Below are 15,350 nucleotides of genomic sequence, written 5' to 3'. Positions count from 1 at the left end.
TGGACCGTGGAGTTTGTACTTGGAGAACAGAGAGACCACGAATTCAAGTTGAAACCTGACGAGAAATAAAGGCCAGAGTCTACAGGGCGACCAGTAGTGGAATTGTGTGGGCCAGTCTGTGGTTTGTTGCGTCACCGTCACCCCTTCGACCAAGCTGAGCGCAAGTGGCACAGTCACTCAGAGTGGCACCAGCTGCCACAGGCTGCAGTAATAATGCTTCAGAAAAGTGTGGCACGCGTCATAATTGTAAGGCCTCGTCTTTCTGCGTCGCCCTACTGGTTGCTACGGCGGTCTTTAAGCTTCGTAGCGCAGTCACTCCCCGATATTCCACCCAACCACAACTTTAGGTGAGTCCGGCTGATGGAACATAGCGTATCATCTTGAATTTGAAGCTCTCATCATCAGCTGCGGATCCGTTGTTGAAAACATTGCCATTGACATGGCATCGCCTCGCTTTGGTAGGATTTACAGAGCCATTGGCATGGTTAGTTCGTTGGTCTTTCCGAATCAACTCCACGATCTCAAGTCAGGGCCGGCTCTACGAGACGTGACTCTCTTTATCGACACATGTAGAATCTGAAAATAGAATTGACTCTCTGTGCTGGGTAGACCTAATACCATAGCTCTATCTGAGAGGCTATCATAAGCTGCCTCTGCTGAACGAGCCCTTTTGGCGACATGACCCAACCCCTCATAATATGTGCAGATAAAGCTCCTCCCTCCCCAGCCTTCCCAACCTTCCCAGCCAGAATTCCTTGTGCATCCCGTCAATATTGATCCCCAGAAAAACCTGCAACATCCTCTAATACGCCGTGCATCACCAAAGCAATTGCAGAATGTGGCTGGCATGATCTCCAGCTGGATTGACGGGGAACTCTCTTAGGATATTTGTCGTGCACCCATTCTTTCATATTCGCATTTCCACTGGTGGAGTGGGAGGACATGTTTGCGTCTCGGAGCCTGTCGTAAGTTGCAGCGTATTTCATGCTAGGAGCCATCCGAACCAACAGCATGCTAAGCGAGGCATGTTCGCACGCGTCGAAACTCTCCTTACCACTCGAACTCGCCTTGACCTTTGTGGAAAACGTACCTGTTGTCAAGACAGGTCAGTATCACAACACCTTTTCATTATGCCAACCGGGGAGACGAAACGAAAAAAAAGAGGGGGACTTACTCATTTCCTTCCACCCTCAAAATACCGTCCTTGAGAGTGCACTTCCACTTATTCTTGACCCGCTGAACCTTGTCATAGGTGCAGAGCATAACTTGGTCAGTGTTTTCTCCATTCTCCTCGTTTGCGGCCAGGTCGTCGGGATCATCCAGATCGGAGTTGATGGCATCCTCATCTTCATCCGCATCGTCGTCATCGCCCGTCGCGTCGCCCTGTGCACGGCTGACGCTCGTAGCGTGAGTGATGCCCGCCGAGGGAGCAAGGGCATTGAGTGTCCGAGCAGCAGCTCTGCCGGGAATTGTACGTTCATCGAGGGCCGTCAGAAGACCGCCACCTTCAAGTTCTTGTTGCTTAGCCCGCAAGTGAGCGCGCATCAGACGGTCAGCTTCAACACCGTGAGCAGCAGCGAATATTTTCCGTTGGGAGTATTCGGCTTCCCAATCATCACGGGCGTCGCCTGAACCATCTGTTTGGCTTGCATTAAGAGCAGTTTGGGTCTGAGGTTTGATGTCTGCGGCATAGTTCTGGATGTCGGTGAATGCAGAAGTAGAGTCTTCCTGCTTAATGTAGTTGCCCGAAGGCGCTGCGGATGGTTGTATAGGCACACGAGGCGCGCTGCCGGATTGAAGTTGTGCAATTTGAGGACCAGCACGTTGGCCAAAACTTTGGTGAAGATTCATGGCTGCTCGATCGCGAGCGGTCAAGGGCTGACCCTGCTGGAAAGATGGTGCCTGATAAGGTTGCGGGGGAGGGGGCGCTGGCTGTGTTGGATAAGAGGTAGCATTGTTTTCGATCTTGATGGGCGGAGCAGAAGGGGGGGCCTGTTGAGCTGGAGGGGTGTTGACAGCAGTCCCATTGCTTGGGAGGGTTTGCGGCACGGGTTTTGCATTGCTAGGAACAGTGCTTTGTTCTTTGATGACGGGAGCTGGGGGGGGATCCCAAGGAAGCTGCGCAACCTTGAGACCAGAAAGCTTCTTCTGCCATTCCTGCAGGCACACTTGTCAATATACAAATCACAGCACCATGCTTAAATGGAGACGGGGCAGTGGTTGCGAAAGCCCAAAGGGGATTAGTGCCTGACACGTGGGTGGGCCGGTGTGGTGTGCAGTGGCGTTCAGGGCGTATAAAAAGAGGGCTATGAGTGAAGAAGGGGGCGCCTTCAAGAACCTTCCGATCCCCGCCCTGCCTCGCCCGCTGCGCTCGCTCGCCCTCCTCCCACCCACGGCTCCCGTCTGCCTGCGACAACCCTGCTGTCCCATGTTCACGCAATCGATGTGTCCATCTTTTGCTCCTTGTGCATTTTCTTGTCACGATATTGCTGAGTTTCGGAGGGAACATTTGATGATGGACGGGAACAGAAATCGGTGTACTTTTGATGGCTGAAAATGTACTTACGGATCTCAGAAGTTCAAGAGTCGCCAACTCCACGCCACCTTCCTCAAAATCTTGCCGTGACGCTTCGCAAACATCAGTTATGACTTTGGCATAGACGTCGCCCTGGTGCAGGTGATAAACGTTAGCCTGTAGACGGACACAACTGCAGACTGCGCTCGACAGATTTGAGGTTCATTTGGCAAAGCGAAGAGACAAGGATGAAGTCGACAGACAGATTGTGCAGGATACTTACCACCGAAGTCTTGGACATGTTGCGGCGGTGATAAGTCTGATGCCTTTCAAGATCTCTCTAGTCCACAAGCCTACTGATGCGCAACTGCGTGAGACCGAGGTTTGGAGTCAGGTGTAGATGTCGTGGTTGTGAGGAATCAGTGTCGAGACAAACTGGCGATGCCGAAGACTGAAAGTCTCTTGGCCGCGGCAGGTCAGGATATTGCTGCAATTCACCTCATGCTCATCATTGATAGCACATCCAAAGATTCACAAAAGTCTTCCTCAAGTAAATCTCAAGAACTTAGAACGAAAGTGAATTCAATCTGGCGAGGTGGAATGTGAGGTGGTGAATCAGGTGTGACGGCAAGTTCACAAGAGCAGGAGAAGAGATGACCCTGTCGCCCGCAAACAAAGGCTTGGCCTGGCCACTGGGTAGTGGACACCCTCGCTGAGACTTATTTCTGGGGGTCTCTTGCGCGCTCTTGCCAACTGGGCACGCCAGGCTAGTTAAGCGGCTCTGCCTAGACCTAGTAATACTCACCTTCCCTAGCACTAACCACGGATAACTCGGCGGTCTTCAACCACCTCTGCTGCACGGAGTAGAGAACTGTGATGAATACTGGTATTTCTCTTGAGTATCAAATATCGCCACCTAGTTCCTCGTTGCCCCTCTGAGATTGCCTGCGATCATGGCATTTAGGCCCGCCCTCATTGTGGTCGACATGCAACATGATTTCTGTCCTCCCGTATGAAAAGACTTGCACCACGTTTTCAATTCACCCTTGGTGCTGATATGTATAGGACGGCTCACTTGCAGTCTCGGGAGGGCGAGAAATTGTGCCCTTGATCAACCGCCTCCTTGAATCGCCGCATTTTGTCTTGAAAGTGGCCACGCAAGACTGGCACCCAACTAACCATGTATCATTTGCGACAAATCACTCTGCTCCTGACAACAAACCCTTCGAGTCTTTTGTCACCGTGCGTAATCTGGTTGGCAACAAACCAGACGAGACGATGCAGCAAAGACTGTGGCCCGTTCACTGTGTCCAAGGTACGAAAGGCGCTGAGATCATTCCAGAAATCAATCTCTCCGATATACGCTTCACGGTCCAAAAAGGCCAGGATCCTGGGGTCGAGATGTACTCTGCCTTCTCAGACTCTTTTGGCAATTTGACATTTGGTGCTGGGGGGGTGAGTCACGACCTTGCTAAAGAACTGGCCGCTGAAAACATATCTCACGTCTATGTTGTCGGCCTCGCTGGAGACTATTGTGTCAAAGACACTGCCCTTGGATCGGCAAAAGCAGGGTTCACTACATATGTTATAGAGGAAGCCCAAAGATGTGTGGATCCCAGCACATGGATGAATGTCAGGGACGCTCTGGCACAAGGCTCTGTGACTGTGGTCAGTGTCGACACTGACGAGGTTCAACGAGTCGTCGGCTCCTGAAGTCAATCTCAATGTGTCACTGATCTCGTCCCCAGGATGACAGAAACGGGGCAGTTTGTCTCCTCAGCTCGTCTCCCTTCACGTACTCACCCTGATCAGACTACAAGCAGCAATCAAAGAAGACGATTTGTTCAAGATGTGCGTGCCTTTGCTCAAACCTTGGTAGGGGGCACTGATTTCACGGCCATTCATAAACACTCACTCGCTATGCCAAAGTCAGACAGATACAGTCTTGCCAGTTCCATGCCGTCATACGTACTGATGCGGCTAACTCTGCTATCCACGGAGTTACATTCGTCGTTTCTTTCGCTTGTTCGCCCGAGACTCTCCAAGCTGCAAGCAGATGTGGAAAAAATGGATCTCTTTGTGCATTTCCAAGTCGAGTTGGGTTATGCCACTTGGCTTCTGAAGTGATATTGCAAGCGGGCAACGCTGTCTATTTTGATGAGTATCAGCGCCACATTTTGAAAAGGCCTGAGCATCTAAGGGGTTTGTTGCTTGGGTGTATCCCACAGAACGCTCTGTGCTGGCCACGTCAACTGCCTTCTAGTCCATGCGCCGATGACCATAATGATAGGGTCTCACCTCCCATGATGTTCTTTCCGTTGCTTTCTAGGCTTCGACGGATGGATATGGCACCGTTGTCCTCTGTAACTAGTGTCTCCTTCACAAGTCCTTGCCGAGCAAGGTGGCGCACAGTCATCTGGCACAGCCTGTACTGTAGCTAGAAGAAGTCGCAGTCATACCTCGGATTACAAGATACACGCACCAATGCTTGAAGAGATTCCGAGCATCCAGTATGTGATTGCAGAAAAGATCCTTGATGGGATACTGTAGCCAATCATGCAGCGTTATGGGTCTTCCAGTCAGTGTTACTTATTCGTGCCACTTGGTCACCATTACTTTGCCATCTCACCACCCCAGATCTGCCATTCGTGTTATGATACCAGAACAATAGGACATAACAAGGGTTTAGCAAAGTGCCATTGGTGGATAATAGTGCGGTTGGGAGAGGAAAATGCCACACTCGGTCCATCCTACGCCACGGGAAAATACTCCAGACACAGGCAAAGAGCAAGACCTGTCGGGACTTTGGTGGAATCACAATATACCAAGTCGTCAATGGACAGCAGATTGTCCGCCCTACTTGGTCGGGCAAAGTGAGAAGAACATTGGGATCTTGAGCCGCAAAGATGAGGAGTTCGCACGATTTACGTGGCGACAGGTTGAGGAGCTAGTTCGTAAGTCTACCCTTTTCCTGAAGTTGCGAGTGTCGTGAGGGCACAACACTAGCAGAGGGCGACATGCATGCAACATCAGCTACAAAGATGGTTCCTGATACGTTTCACTCGTCCAAGGGACGAACAATATCCACCTTTTTCAGCGACCATCAAGCCAGCTTCGGGGCTATCTTGCCTATGTCTACCATCTCAAGAAGACCTATGGCTCCGTTCTACTATATATCCAGCAACATCGCCTCCATTGGCCCACGATCAGCCCCAGCGGCGACCCGCCATTCAGTAATTCTTCTGACTACAAGATTTTATACAACGACTGGCCGTACTTTGTCGAGCAAGGGATACAACATCTCGTGGTGTGGACGAAATTTTCCATCGACGAGGTTGAAGAGACGGGAGAAGTGACTCCGGAGGCGAAGAGCAAGATCGAAGAGTTCATCAACAGGACATTCTGTGCAGGGAAAGACGGGAAGAAGATAGAGAGGGACAGGATCGTGTGGTTTAAGAACTGGAAGAGTCTGAAAAGCGTGCATGCGTTGGGTAAGTTGAGATCGTCCGAGGTGAAGCTGTGGACGTGGATGAGGCTCTGATCGTGGCTAACTGAGACGTCTACAGAGCATTTCCACATTATGCTGTATCAGCCCCCGGAGGAGCTCGTTGAAGCTGTTACAGAGGGGGATCGGCCAACATGTGAAAGCTGGATGGCAGAGAACAGTTCTCTGTAGATTCAAGCGACGGCGTCACTTGTTAGCAACTCCAATCTGGTCGGATAGAATATACTCGCATCGGAAGAACAGGAGCCAGCATGCACAGGATGTGCATTAAATAGACGGGGAAACCATATTTTTTACGAGGGACCAGAGACCCGGGAATTAATTGGTGCCGGTTCCCAGGTTTTCCCATTAATGTTTCTTTGGATCTTGCAGTTTGCGGCATGTGGATGACGCAGCATTTTTGGCTTGTTCAGGGTCTCCACTTGTGCTCAGAAACCCGCTGCGGCTTGTCCAGTGAAGAATGGTTCGCATGCACGAAAAGAACTGCAAATTCCCCTCGAAAGTGGAAACAGGCATCTTTTTTAGACCTCTTTACTCATCGTGCCAGCTGTGTCACCAAATTTCCTCCACGGTCATCACCGAGCTCTTCACTCTGTCTCTACTGCCTCAGTTGACCACCGAACAGCGTGGCACTCGAGGGCCTTGTTCGTATCTGTCGCGCAGGAGACTTGACCTTTCGCCCCCCGCCGTATCCGACCCTCCACGACGTCATATCACAATTGCCCATTCTTGCTCTACCACTTGTACCTCTTCCATTGTACCGAATCATCCCTCGTGCATGAGGGCGGGCAATGGACAAGATGAAGCACTCAATAGGTGGCGCGCTGCGTAATCGCAGTGAGTCGAAGAGTATGGCCATGCCCCTCAATGCGCGACCGTTGCTTCAGGCTGACTTGAAGACTCAGGCAATCGCTCTTCTTCAGAGGACACACGCGAAGCCGCGGATGAGGACACTATGGTTATCGAACCCGAGCAGGGAAACAGTGAGATTTATCTTACGATACTTGAGGAGAACGGGGTGCTAACAACGAACATCAGTCCTGTTACACATCATCTCACAATTGCGCCCTGGCGCCGACCTGTCCAGAATCACCCTCCCGACCTTCATCCTCGAGGAAAGATCGATGCTAGAAAGAATAACAAAGTAAGGTGTTTCTGAAAGGCAACAAATGCGATCAAAAGCTTACGGGGTGCTTTTAGTTTTATGGCCCATCCTGATACCCTTCTCCCGATGCCTTCTATCGACGACCCGATTGAACGATTTATCTCGGTTGTCAAGTTCTATCTGAGTGGCTGGCATATCAGACCTGCGTACGACGTCTCACAGTGCCGTATCTGACAACAGAGCTGATTATTTGCTAGTGGTGTCAAGAAACCCTTGAACCCGATCCTCGGGGAAGTGTTCACCTGCTGGTGGGAATATCCAGACAAGACGCGAGGTTACTATATTTCGGAACAGACGTCCCATCATCCCCCAAAGTCGTCATATTTCTTCATGGCACCGCACCACCATATTCGGGTTGACGGTACTTTGAAGCCCCGCAGCAAGTTTCTGGGCAACTCGGCGGCTAGCATGATGGAAGGCATATCATACTTGAGATTCACAAACCGGGGAAAGTCCAAGGGTGGAGAAAAATAGTACGTTTGGCTCCTCAAATTTCCCTGGAGGCGTTTCTAACCTCAGCAGCATCCTAACGCAACCCAACATGTACGCCCGTGGGATACTCTTCGGCAAGATGAAATACGAGCTGGGCGACCATTCCTACGTGCGATGTCCGGAGAATGGGCTGGCAGCAGATATTGAATTCAAAACCAAGGGCTGGGTAGGGGGCACCTACAATGCTATTGGAGGGGTTATCAGAAATGAGCGAACTGGAGAAGTCCTCTATGAATTGTCAGGATACTGGTCCGGGGAGATGACGATCAAGAATACCAAAACCGGACAGAAAAAATTGCTCTTTGACGCCACACATGCCAAACATGCCCCTCCTTTGACCCGGCCAATTGAAGAACAGGGCGAACGCGAATCGCAAAGACTTTGGAAGTCGACGGTGCAGGCAGTGCACGCGAGGGACCATGAAGTTGCTACAGCCGAGAAAGCCAAAATTGAAGATCGGCAGCGAGAAGAGGCCAAGCGAAGAGAAGAACTGGGTGTTGAATGGAAGCCCAAATTGTTCCGGCGGGTGGATGCACGGCCTGGATCGCCTGAAGAAGGCGAGGAGGATCTGGAGTGGATCATTAATGCGCACTTGTGAGTTTCTTTACTGCTTCGTCCTTGGTCTTTACTAATAGCCTGGTTAGGGATCCCAAAGCCTCGCCGGATGAGCTTGTGGAAAAGATCCTCTCAATAGCGCCTATACTTCCAGGCCAAATTGCAACCTCCGACCAAGAAACGAGGCGCCACTCTCTCGTGCAGAATGAACATGGCTCTCATCAAGCAGGAGGTCATCTGCACGCCTCGGACAATCTGATTGATTTCGATTCCCGACCCCCAAGCACAGCGCCGCCGGAGAAACATTCGACACAAGGGAACTCACAATCACAACATACTGAACAGCAAAAGACGGCGAATTTGATGGATGATGACCATGAAGAAATGTCTCATATGAATAACCAAATGTCGAAAATGAACATGCACGAGGCAATGGTACCAGAAGGCCAAAAACCACTGAGAAGGGCAGACACAGACACTAGCGAGGTGGATCTGTTTGTTGATGCCGAAAGCTGAGGGTTCAAGATATGAGGGCTGTTGAGAAAGTGATGTGGTTTGACATTCCCGTGCCTTCTATAAAGTCGCCGGGAGAAAGGGACCCAGGTCATCTTTGTCCATCTCCATCTCCATCGACAAACGATCTCCACGATAACGAGAATATAGAGGGTCAAGTGGTCCGGGTTGTTCAAGGCTGACAGGCGTCGAGAGCATGTTCTAGAGCGCACCTACAGTGCAGCAGAAGCACAAGACCCCTAATGCATTTTATGAAGGCTGAGCTGGCATACAAGTTCGGTGTAGCTTTCTTGTGAGCTCTTGTCTTCCAACTCTGGGTGCTTTGCCACGTACCTGCGTCCAGGAGCCCGAGTATTGCCGAAGCCCGAGCGGCCCCTAGCAAATCAAATGAGGTGGATTAGCTCGTGTCAAGGCTAATTAGAGGTGCCTAAACTTCTCTGGGGTAAGCGCCTTGCGGAGGATAAAGACACCTTGGGGACAATCAGCAGGTGCGGGGAAGCCTTGGACTCTCGCCTGACGCCTAAACCACCCTTGGACCTCCCTCGCTCCCTCCCTGCCAGCCTTCGGTGCTCGGTAAATGCAACAACCTTGGAACGTTTCATGTGATGACCCTTGCGCAGCCCGGTCAGTGGGAAGGTGCCATTGAGCTGCATGCCAGAAAGGGCGGTCGCAAGGGGACGCAAGCCACCCAGCAGGTAGTAATATAATAACCGGCGCACCGACTTCGGTTCAACTTCATCTTCGACCTCCCTTCTTCCTCGTACACTGAGACTAATCCCCCTGTTTGCCTTATCACGCAGCCCTTCTTCTGCATAGCACTGTGGAATCCCCGGCCTTCAATTAATTCGTTCAGTCCCTGAACACTTGGTCTAGCCCGGAACCTGCGCTACACATTGCCGAGCATCTCCTCTTCGACTTCAGAAACCAACACGACAACAATCTCTCGATAGACCACGCTCGACTCTTCACCAGACGCGTGTTTTTGCTACAAGTCGGCCTATCACAAATCTCCACAACTCCGTCCACCGCGCCCACTTGTCCCCTCGATTATCGAACAGCCGGCGGCCCAATACTTCCTCCTTCAACACCGCCTCGCAGCAAAGTAAACAGAATCAAACAAACCCATAACAATGCAGACCCGCACAATCCTCGGCGTGGGTGCCCTTCTCGGTGTCGGTGCGTTGGCAGTCACCCAACTGTCCATCCAATCACAGGACCGCCAGTACAAGAAAACTCTCCAATACATGCACGACGGCAGGGAGAAGATCCAGGACCGCATGAATCAGATGGCCAACAGTGTGACTGGAAAGAAGTAAATTCATAGGAGCCACTGATAACACTGGGAAATAACCAAACCGAGAAGGGCGCTGAGGTGAAGAATAGTAGCGGGAAGTTGAGCTGCATACAGCAAAGAGTTAGTATTGAGTTAGTTAGTCGGAGGGAGCCGGTGGTCACATAGACATGAGCTACATGGCATCTTTTTTTTCTCACGGTCAAAGTCATACATACTCGTATCAAACTGTGTTGCGACAACGGAGCGACATGACAAGTTGACAGCATTTGCGGACCAGCACGGATATGGGTTCTCTGTACCATCCACAAGATAATGCAGTTTCAAATTCCATATCTCCTATTTTCTCGACCTAGACTCCGTACTCCTTCGATCCATCTCAATTGGATCATTCGGGCGAGACGCATACATTCTCACTCGGTACTGTACCGGACGCAGAAAAACTCCTGTTGTGTGCATGTGTGCATGCATGATTGTACCAAGTACCTAATATAGATACCTAGGTAAGTGGGTGGGTGTATGTGAAGGACTCGTATTCATTGGCACACCACCCTCCCAGCCTGAATACCCTGGTAGCCTGGCAACTGGGTTGCTGGGTCGTATCCGTGTACGGGGTACGGAGTACCGAGTACCGAGTATCCATGTCGTATCAGAACCAGATCCTGGTCTGGGGCCAGGGAGACGTTCAAGATGGGATATGTGGAGAAGACAAGGCTATGCCATGCTGCGCTATGCAAATACTGTATGCCGAGTATGGACGCCTGAAAAGGGTCGAGGGATACACCGTTGGTCAATGCTCACAGTGCAATGCAATGTAAATGTAATACAACACAATACAAGGCAACACTGCATAACACAGCATAACATGGGACACGAAAAGACAACATAGAATCCTCAATTCATGTTCCCTTTTTGTCGTGTCCTCTCACGAGTCCTCGTCCTCTGTCTCGGTATCCGTCTCGGAGGTGTCACTGTCATCATCGTCACCATCGGTGTCGCTTTCGTCGTCGTCATCGCTTGCTTCTTGCGTCGTGTTGGCTTGAGTCTGAGCCACAGGAATCCCTTTCGTGTCGGCAGCCACGGCCTTCTTCTTTTTCTTCTTCGGTGTCACTGGGGAGCCGGTCAGGCCGCCGGACTTCATCGCTTGGAGTTGACCCGCGAGAGAATCTATTTGGTCAGGAATCGTTAGCGTTACTCTTCTGGTTGTCTGCAGTTTGTGACAAGGTTGGGTCGAGATACATACCTTCCTCGGGTTCGCTAATGTCGTCGTCACTTTCGACCACTTCAGCTTCCTTGGGGTCTCTCACGTCTAACACCACGTCGACCTTCTCGTCCAGCCCGATGTAACTATCACACACCAAGTGCATGACAAACGGAAAGGCGTGGACCTGGGGCGGTGCCTGGAAGGGACATTTCAAAGTGACGACGTTAAAAGTGGGTTTACCAGTGTCCGGGTGAAATATGGGCCGGTCGAAACTGGTAAATGTGAAAGGGGGGACAGAAATACGGCCGGTACGTGCTTCTGCGAGAAAGACGTGCCATCGAGGAGCGTGGTCTGCGGCAAAGTAGGGTGCATGCGCCAGAGGCGGTTGTACACTTCCTTCTTTGGCATCATCCTCCACGTACGAGCCATCAGGGAGTTTCCTTCTCTTCGACTTTGCCGGTTTCCGACCATGCAAGGCATCCAGGTCTCCTTCATCTGGGTCGATGTCCTCGAGATCCAGTGGGTTGATTGGGGGAATCTCCTTTTCTGGTGTTCCAGGAGGGATAATGCGGGCTTTGATCACGAGTTGAACCAATGACCCAGGCGTGACGACGCGCTCGCCAACGACTTTGAAGAAGGCCTTTGCGATGACAAGATGGGGAATTTGAGCGGCCACCGCCATTGCTTGGTTGTATTGTTCATCCGAAAGATCAGAGCACAGCTGTCTTCGTGTTGTGGACGGGAGAGACATGAACTTTTGAAATGTCATTGGCGACTTTGAGGACTTGACGATCTTGTCAGCGATTGCGGGTGTGAAGTTGGGAAGTTGGAGAATTGCTGAAGCCGAGGGCGGAACGGCTTGGATGATGTTCTGTGAGGTGTGGTAGGATGCTAAGAGGGGCTTCACCATGCCAAATGGCAGAGTTATTGATGCAAACGAGTTGTTCAACAAGAGAGCGGTTGGGGCGACATCGAATTTCTCTTTCTCCAGCTCGGGATCGTCCAAGTCGATCCGAGCCAGGTAGGCCCAGAGAAGGGCAAGTGTTTTCCGTCGCACTGGGTCGTCGATGGCTTTCAATCGTTCCTTGTCTGCTTCTGTGAGGGCAGAACTGCCGAGGACTTTGCTTTCCACCTTTGCAGCACCAGCATCACTCCTAGGTCCTTTCAGAGTCTCTTTGAATTCTTCGCCGACACTGGTGGCTGCCACGACGGCGCCCTCCGATAAATCTTCCTTCCACTCTCGGAATAGATTGCCTGCGCTAGCATGGAGGACTTTGTCCTTTGTGAGAGCCTGTGTTCCATACCACCACTTCCCCAACGTGTAGGGGAGAATGATTCCAAGAAGGATGCCGTAGAAGGCGACCACAAACCAGCGGTTGCCCTCTTCGACCATCCACTTGGGCAATGCAATGCCGATACTCGTGGACTGCTTCCCATCGGGGTTGCCATATTGTAGATAGTTGTTTCTGATCTCGTCATCCGTCAATGCCTTGTAGGCCTTTGTCATTTCCACCCAGCGATCGTTCACGTCGTCCATGGTTTCATTCTTGGAGGCGTCGGGCTTGGCCTTGTCAGGATGGAACTTGAGCGATAGCCTCTTGTAGAATTTGTCAATTTCCCGCTCCGACGCACTCTGTCTGCTTGTCAGCATCTGTCTGTTGCAACGACCCATATTCTTCGACGTACCCTTGACACGCCCAAGATATCGTAGGGATCCCACATCTTGGGGACCGTTCTCTGCGTGACGATGATCAAATATATCATGTAAGCCATGAATGTATAGCCCGCGATCACCGCTATGATCCTTTTTGTCTTGCGATTCTGCCTCTTTCGTCTCCTCCTCTGCGCCTCGATGATGTCAACATTGTGAGGTTTGAAATCTGACTTTACTCGGGTCGCGGTCTGTTCGAGGTCGGTGGATGCTTTGAGGACGTTATACGTGAGGGGCACCGTGACCAAGCCGGCCATGGTCAGCATGAAGAACGGGAAGAATTGACCCTGGTCATCGTAATTGTATTCGGAGGACATGGTGACTTGACCTGGGTGCGCAAGCCGCTTGGGGCTGCGCTGTTGGACTGTTCTGGGGTATCGATGACCTTTGTCAATACAATGGGCACTGATCAGATACAGTTGTCAAAAGAAAATTGGTGCACAAGGACAGTGAGCGACGAATTGAATAGGGAAAAGGAAAAGTTGTCGTAGAGTCGGAGTGGCTCGTGCGTCCTTTCAACTCCGCAAAAATGGTCGACGCGAGAGGTGGCTTCAACTTTCTCTAAATCGGCGCTAAGGAAAATCGCCTCAGCCTCGTCAGGGGGCGAAAAGGGGCAGTTACTTGCTGTCCTTAACAGTGTTCATTTTTCTAGATACTAGATATCCAACTTGCTATGACAGCAGGAACGAAACATTCTATACCTTCTGGAGTCTTCGAGCGATTTGATGCCGCAAAACCTGAGAAAATAGGCATATCGCAACCACCTGCCCAGCTGAACATCCAGCTTGTCCTATTTTTCGGTTTGCTTTTTCTAAACACAAAAGGTGAAGGAGTAACCTTCTCTGCGCCATCACCGCGCCAGGAACTTCCCCCTCAATTTCAACGCGAAAGAATCAAGTATGCCTTGTCACCCCTCCTGCGCACGAAATTCTGGAAGGAACAGAAAGATGAAGAGTGCCGCAACTGCTAAGGCTTCTGCCCGTCCATTCCCAACTCCCCCAAACTTTGAAGTTTCGAGGTCTTGCTTTTGATTTCCACCCAGGGTGTCGCTCTTTGACAATAAAACTCGATCTCAGGGTCCAGACCCTTCAGTCGCTCTTCTCCCGTCAACATCGCATGCTCTGCCCCAGATCCGCCCCCGAGCGGTCCATCAATAGACCCGGCCGGCAACGAGATCATATCCTGAAAGTCCGAGGTAGAGCAGTACAGCGGACTACCACATCTGGCGCAGAAGTGGCGGTTGACCGTGCGGCCCGAGTCGGAGCCTTTGTCCCCGTAGGTAGTCATTTGCGGTGGTGGGATGATGGCGTTGTCGGGCCTGAGGTCCAGAGCGGAGCGCGGAAATAGGATGTTGGCCATGAAAACCGATCCAGACCATTTTTTGCAGGCGTCGCAGTGGCAAATGATGCTCTTGACGGGCTGTTTGAGGACCGTGTATCTCCAGGCCCCGCAAAGACAGGAACCGGTCAGGGTTTCGGCTGGATCGCTCATTGTTTTATTGGTTGGAGTGTTGTCGTTGTCGTCGTTGTCGAACGAGCTAGGACTAACGGTGAGATAGATGGAAGTTCTTGTCTTGGAGAACAAAAGATAGGCGGTAACAGGAATTATGGGTGCTGTTGTTGTAGGGGATGCAAGTAGGAAGATTTACTTCTGAGTCACACGACTAGGCAGCCAGCACACCTTTTCAGTTACAGAAGGAATTGAGGACTAGATATATTAACTGGCAGTCATAGATTGTGAGACAAGCACAGGGACGGTGAGAAAGCATGCCGAAAGGGACTTTCAATTCGATATGTTGGTAGAGGCTTCAATATGTGCTTAAAGAAATGGAGCGGCTGGCGATTCCTGCACGTCCTTCATCCTCGAACTTTGACAAATTCCCAATCATAGCCCCGTCCTCATTCCCAGAGGTTATAGGTCGACCTTAGGCGCCATGAGGAAGACGTAACTTCCCTCCGACAAACAATGGACGCCAAATCGTTCCTCGTCCTGATGCCGCTCTGCCGAACCAGATAATCTTCAAAAGACATAATAACCCAAGAGCTTTCCAGATGCCGCATTCCGAACTCCGAACTTTTTTGTGGCCGCGACGATATTAAATGGCCTCAACCTCGTCTGACGCGTTTGGAAGCCCGGCGACTTCAATCTTAACTGGGATGGACTTCACCTCGATGGTACTCATGGAGGTTTTTTTTCCCTTTTGTTTGGCTTGTTTCTTTTGCAGAGCCTGTTGTCGCTCCAACTCTGCTCTTCGCCGTCTGGCCTCTTTTCTTGCCTGGGCTTCCTTCTTCGCCTGGGCTTCCTTCTTCGCCTGGGCTTCCTTCTTCGCCTGGGCTTCCTTCTTCGCCTGGGCTTCCTTCTTCGCCTGGGCTTCCTTCTTCGCCTGGGCTTCCTTCTTC

General features: G+C 51.2%; 6 protein-coding genes across 6 annotated transcripts; 3 read left to right on the top strand and 3 right to left on the bottom strand.

Moving 5' to 3' along the window:
* Positions 1-1,170: 1,170 nt before the first annotated feature.
* On the bottom strand, positions 1,171-2,816 carry AYO21_04987 (hypothetical protein; the record flags this gene model as incomplete). The annotated part of the gene is made up of 3 exons (XM_022654958.1): positions 1,171-2,157; positions 2,567-2,692; positions 2,799-2,816. The coding sequence occupies 3 exons, from the start codon at positions 2,814-2,816 to the stop codon at positions 1,171-1,173; spliced, it is 1,131 nt and encodes a 376-aa protein (XP_022512641.1).
* Positions 2,817-3,468: 652 nt separating this feature from the next.
* AYO21_04986 (hypothetical protein) lies at positions 3,469-4,228 on the top strand (the record flags this gene model as incomplete). The annotated part of the gene is made up of 2 exons (XM_022654957.1): positions 3,469-3,525; positions 3,581-4,228. The coding sequence occupies 2 exons, from the start codon at positions 3,469-3,471 to the stop codon at positions 4,226-4,228; spliced, it is 705 nt and encodes a 234-aa protein (XP_022512640.1).
* A 1,018-nt stretch (positions 4,229-5,246) lies between these two features.
* On the top strand, positions 5,247-6,191 carry AYO21_04985 (hypothetical protein; the record flags this gene model as incomplete). The annotated part of the gene is made up of 3 exons (XM_022654956.1): positions 5,247-5,469; positions 5,587-6,006; positions 6,082-6,191. 3 exons carry the CDS (start codon positions 5,247-5,249, stop codon positions 6,189-6,191), a joined length of 753 nt encoding a protein of 250 aa, XP_022512639.1.
* Positions 6,192-6,820: 629 nt separating this feature from the next.
* AYO21_04984 (hypothetical protein) lies at positions 6,821-8,748 on the top strand (the record flags this gene model as incomplete). Its single annotated transcript, XM_022654955.1, has 7 exons — positions 6,821-6,857; positions 6,926-7,003; positions 7,059-7,164; positions 7,221-7,331; positions 7,383-7,658; positions 7,708-8,271; positions 8,322-8,748. The coding sequence occupies 7 exons, from the start codon at positions 6,821-6,823 to the stop codon at positions 8,746-8,748; spliced, it is 1,599 nt and encodes a 532-aa protein (XP_022512638.1).
* A 2,213-nt stretch (positions 8,749-10,961) lies between these two features.
* On the bottom strand, positions 10,962-13,268 carry AYO21_04983 (hypothetical protein; the record flags this gene model as incomplete). Its single annotated transcript, XM_022654954.1, has 3 exons — positions 10,962-11,203; positions 11,280-12,873; positions 12,927-13,268. The coding sequence occupies 3 exons, from the start codon at positions 13,266-13,268 to the stop codon at positions 10,962-10,964; spliced, it is 2,178 nt and encodes a 725-aa protein (XP_022512637.1).
* A 649-nt stretch (positions 13,269-13,917) lies between these two features.
* AYO21_04982 (hypothetical protein) lies at positions 13,918-14,442 on the bottom strand (the record flags this gene model as incomplete). Its single annotated transcript, XM_022654953.1, has 1 exon — positions 13,918-14,442. One exon carries the CDS (start codon positions 14,440-14,442, stop codon positions 13,918-13,920), a length of 525 nt encoding a protein of 174 aa, XP_022512636.1.
* Positions 14,443-15,350: the final 908 nt, after the last annotated feature.

The sequence above is a fragment of the Fonsecaea monophora genome, assembly GCF_001642475.1.
Source record: "Fonsecaea monophora strain CBS 269.37 chromosome Unknown Scaff30, whole genome shotgun sequence".
Taxonomy (NCBI): domain Eukaryota; kingdom Fungi; phylum Ascomycota; class Eurotiomycetes; order Chaetothyriales; family Herpotrichiellaceae; genus Fonsecaea; species Fonsecaea monophora.
This window is presented reverse-complemented; position numbering and strand designations above follow the sequence as displayed.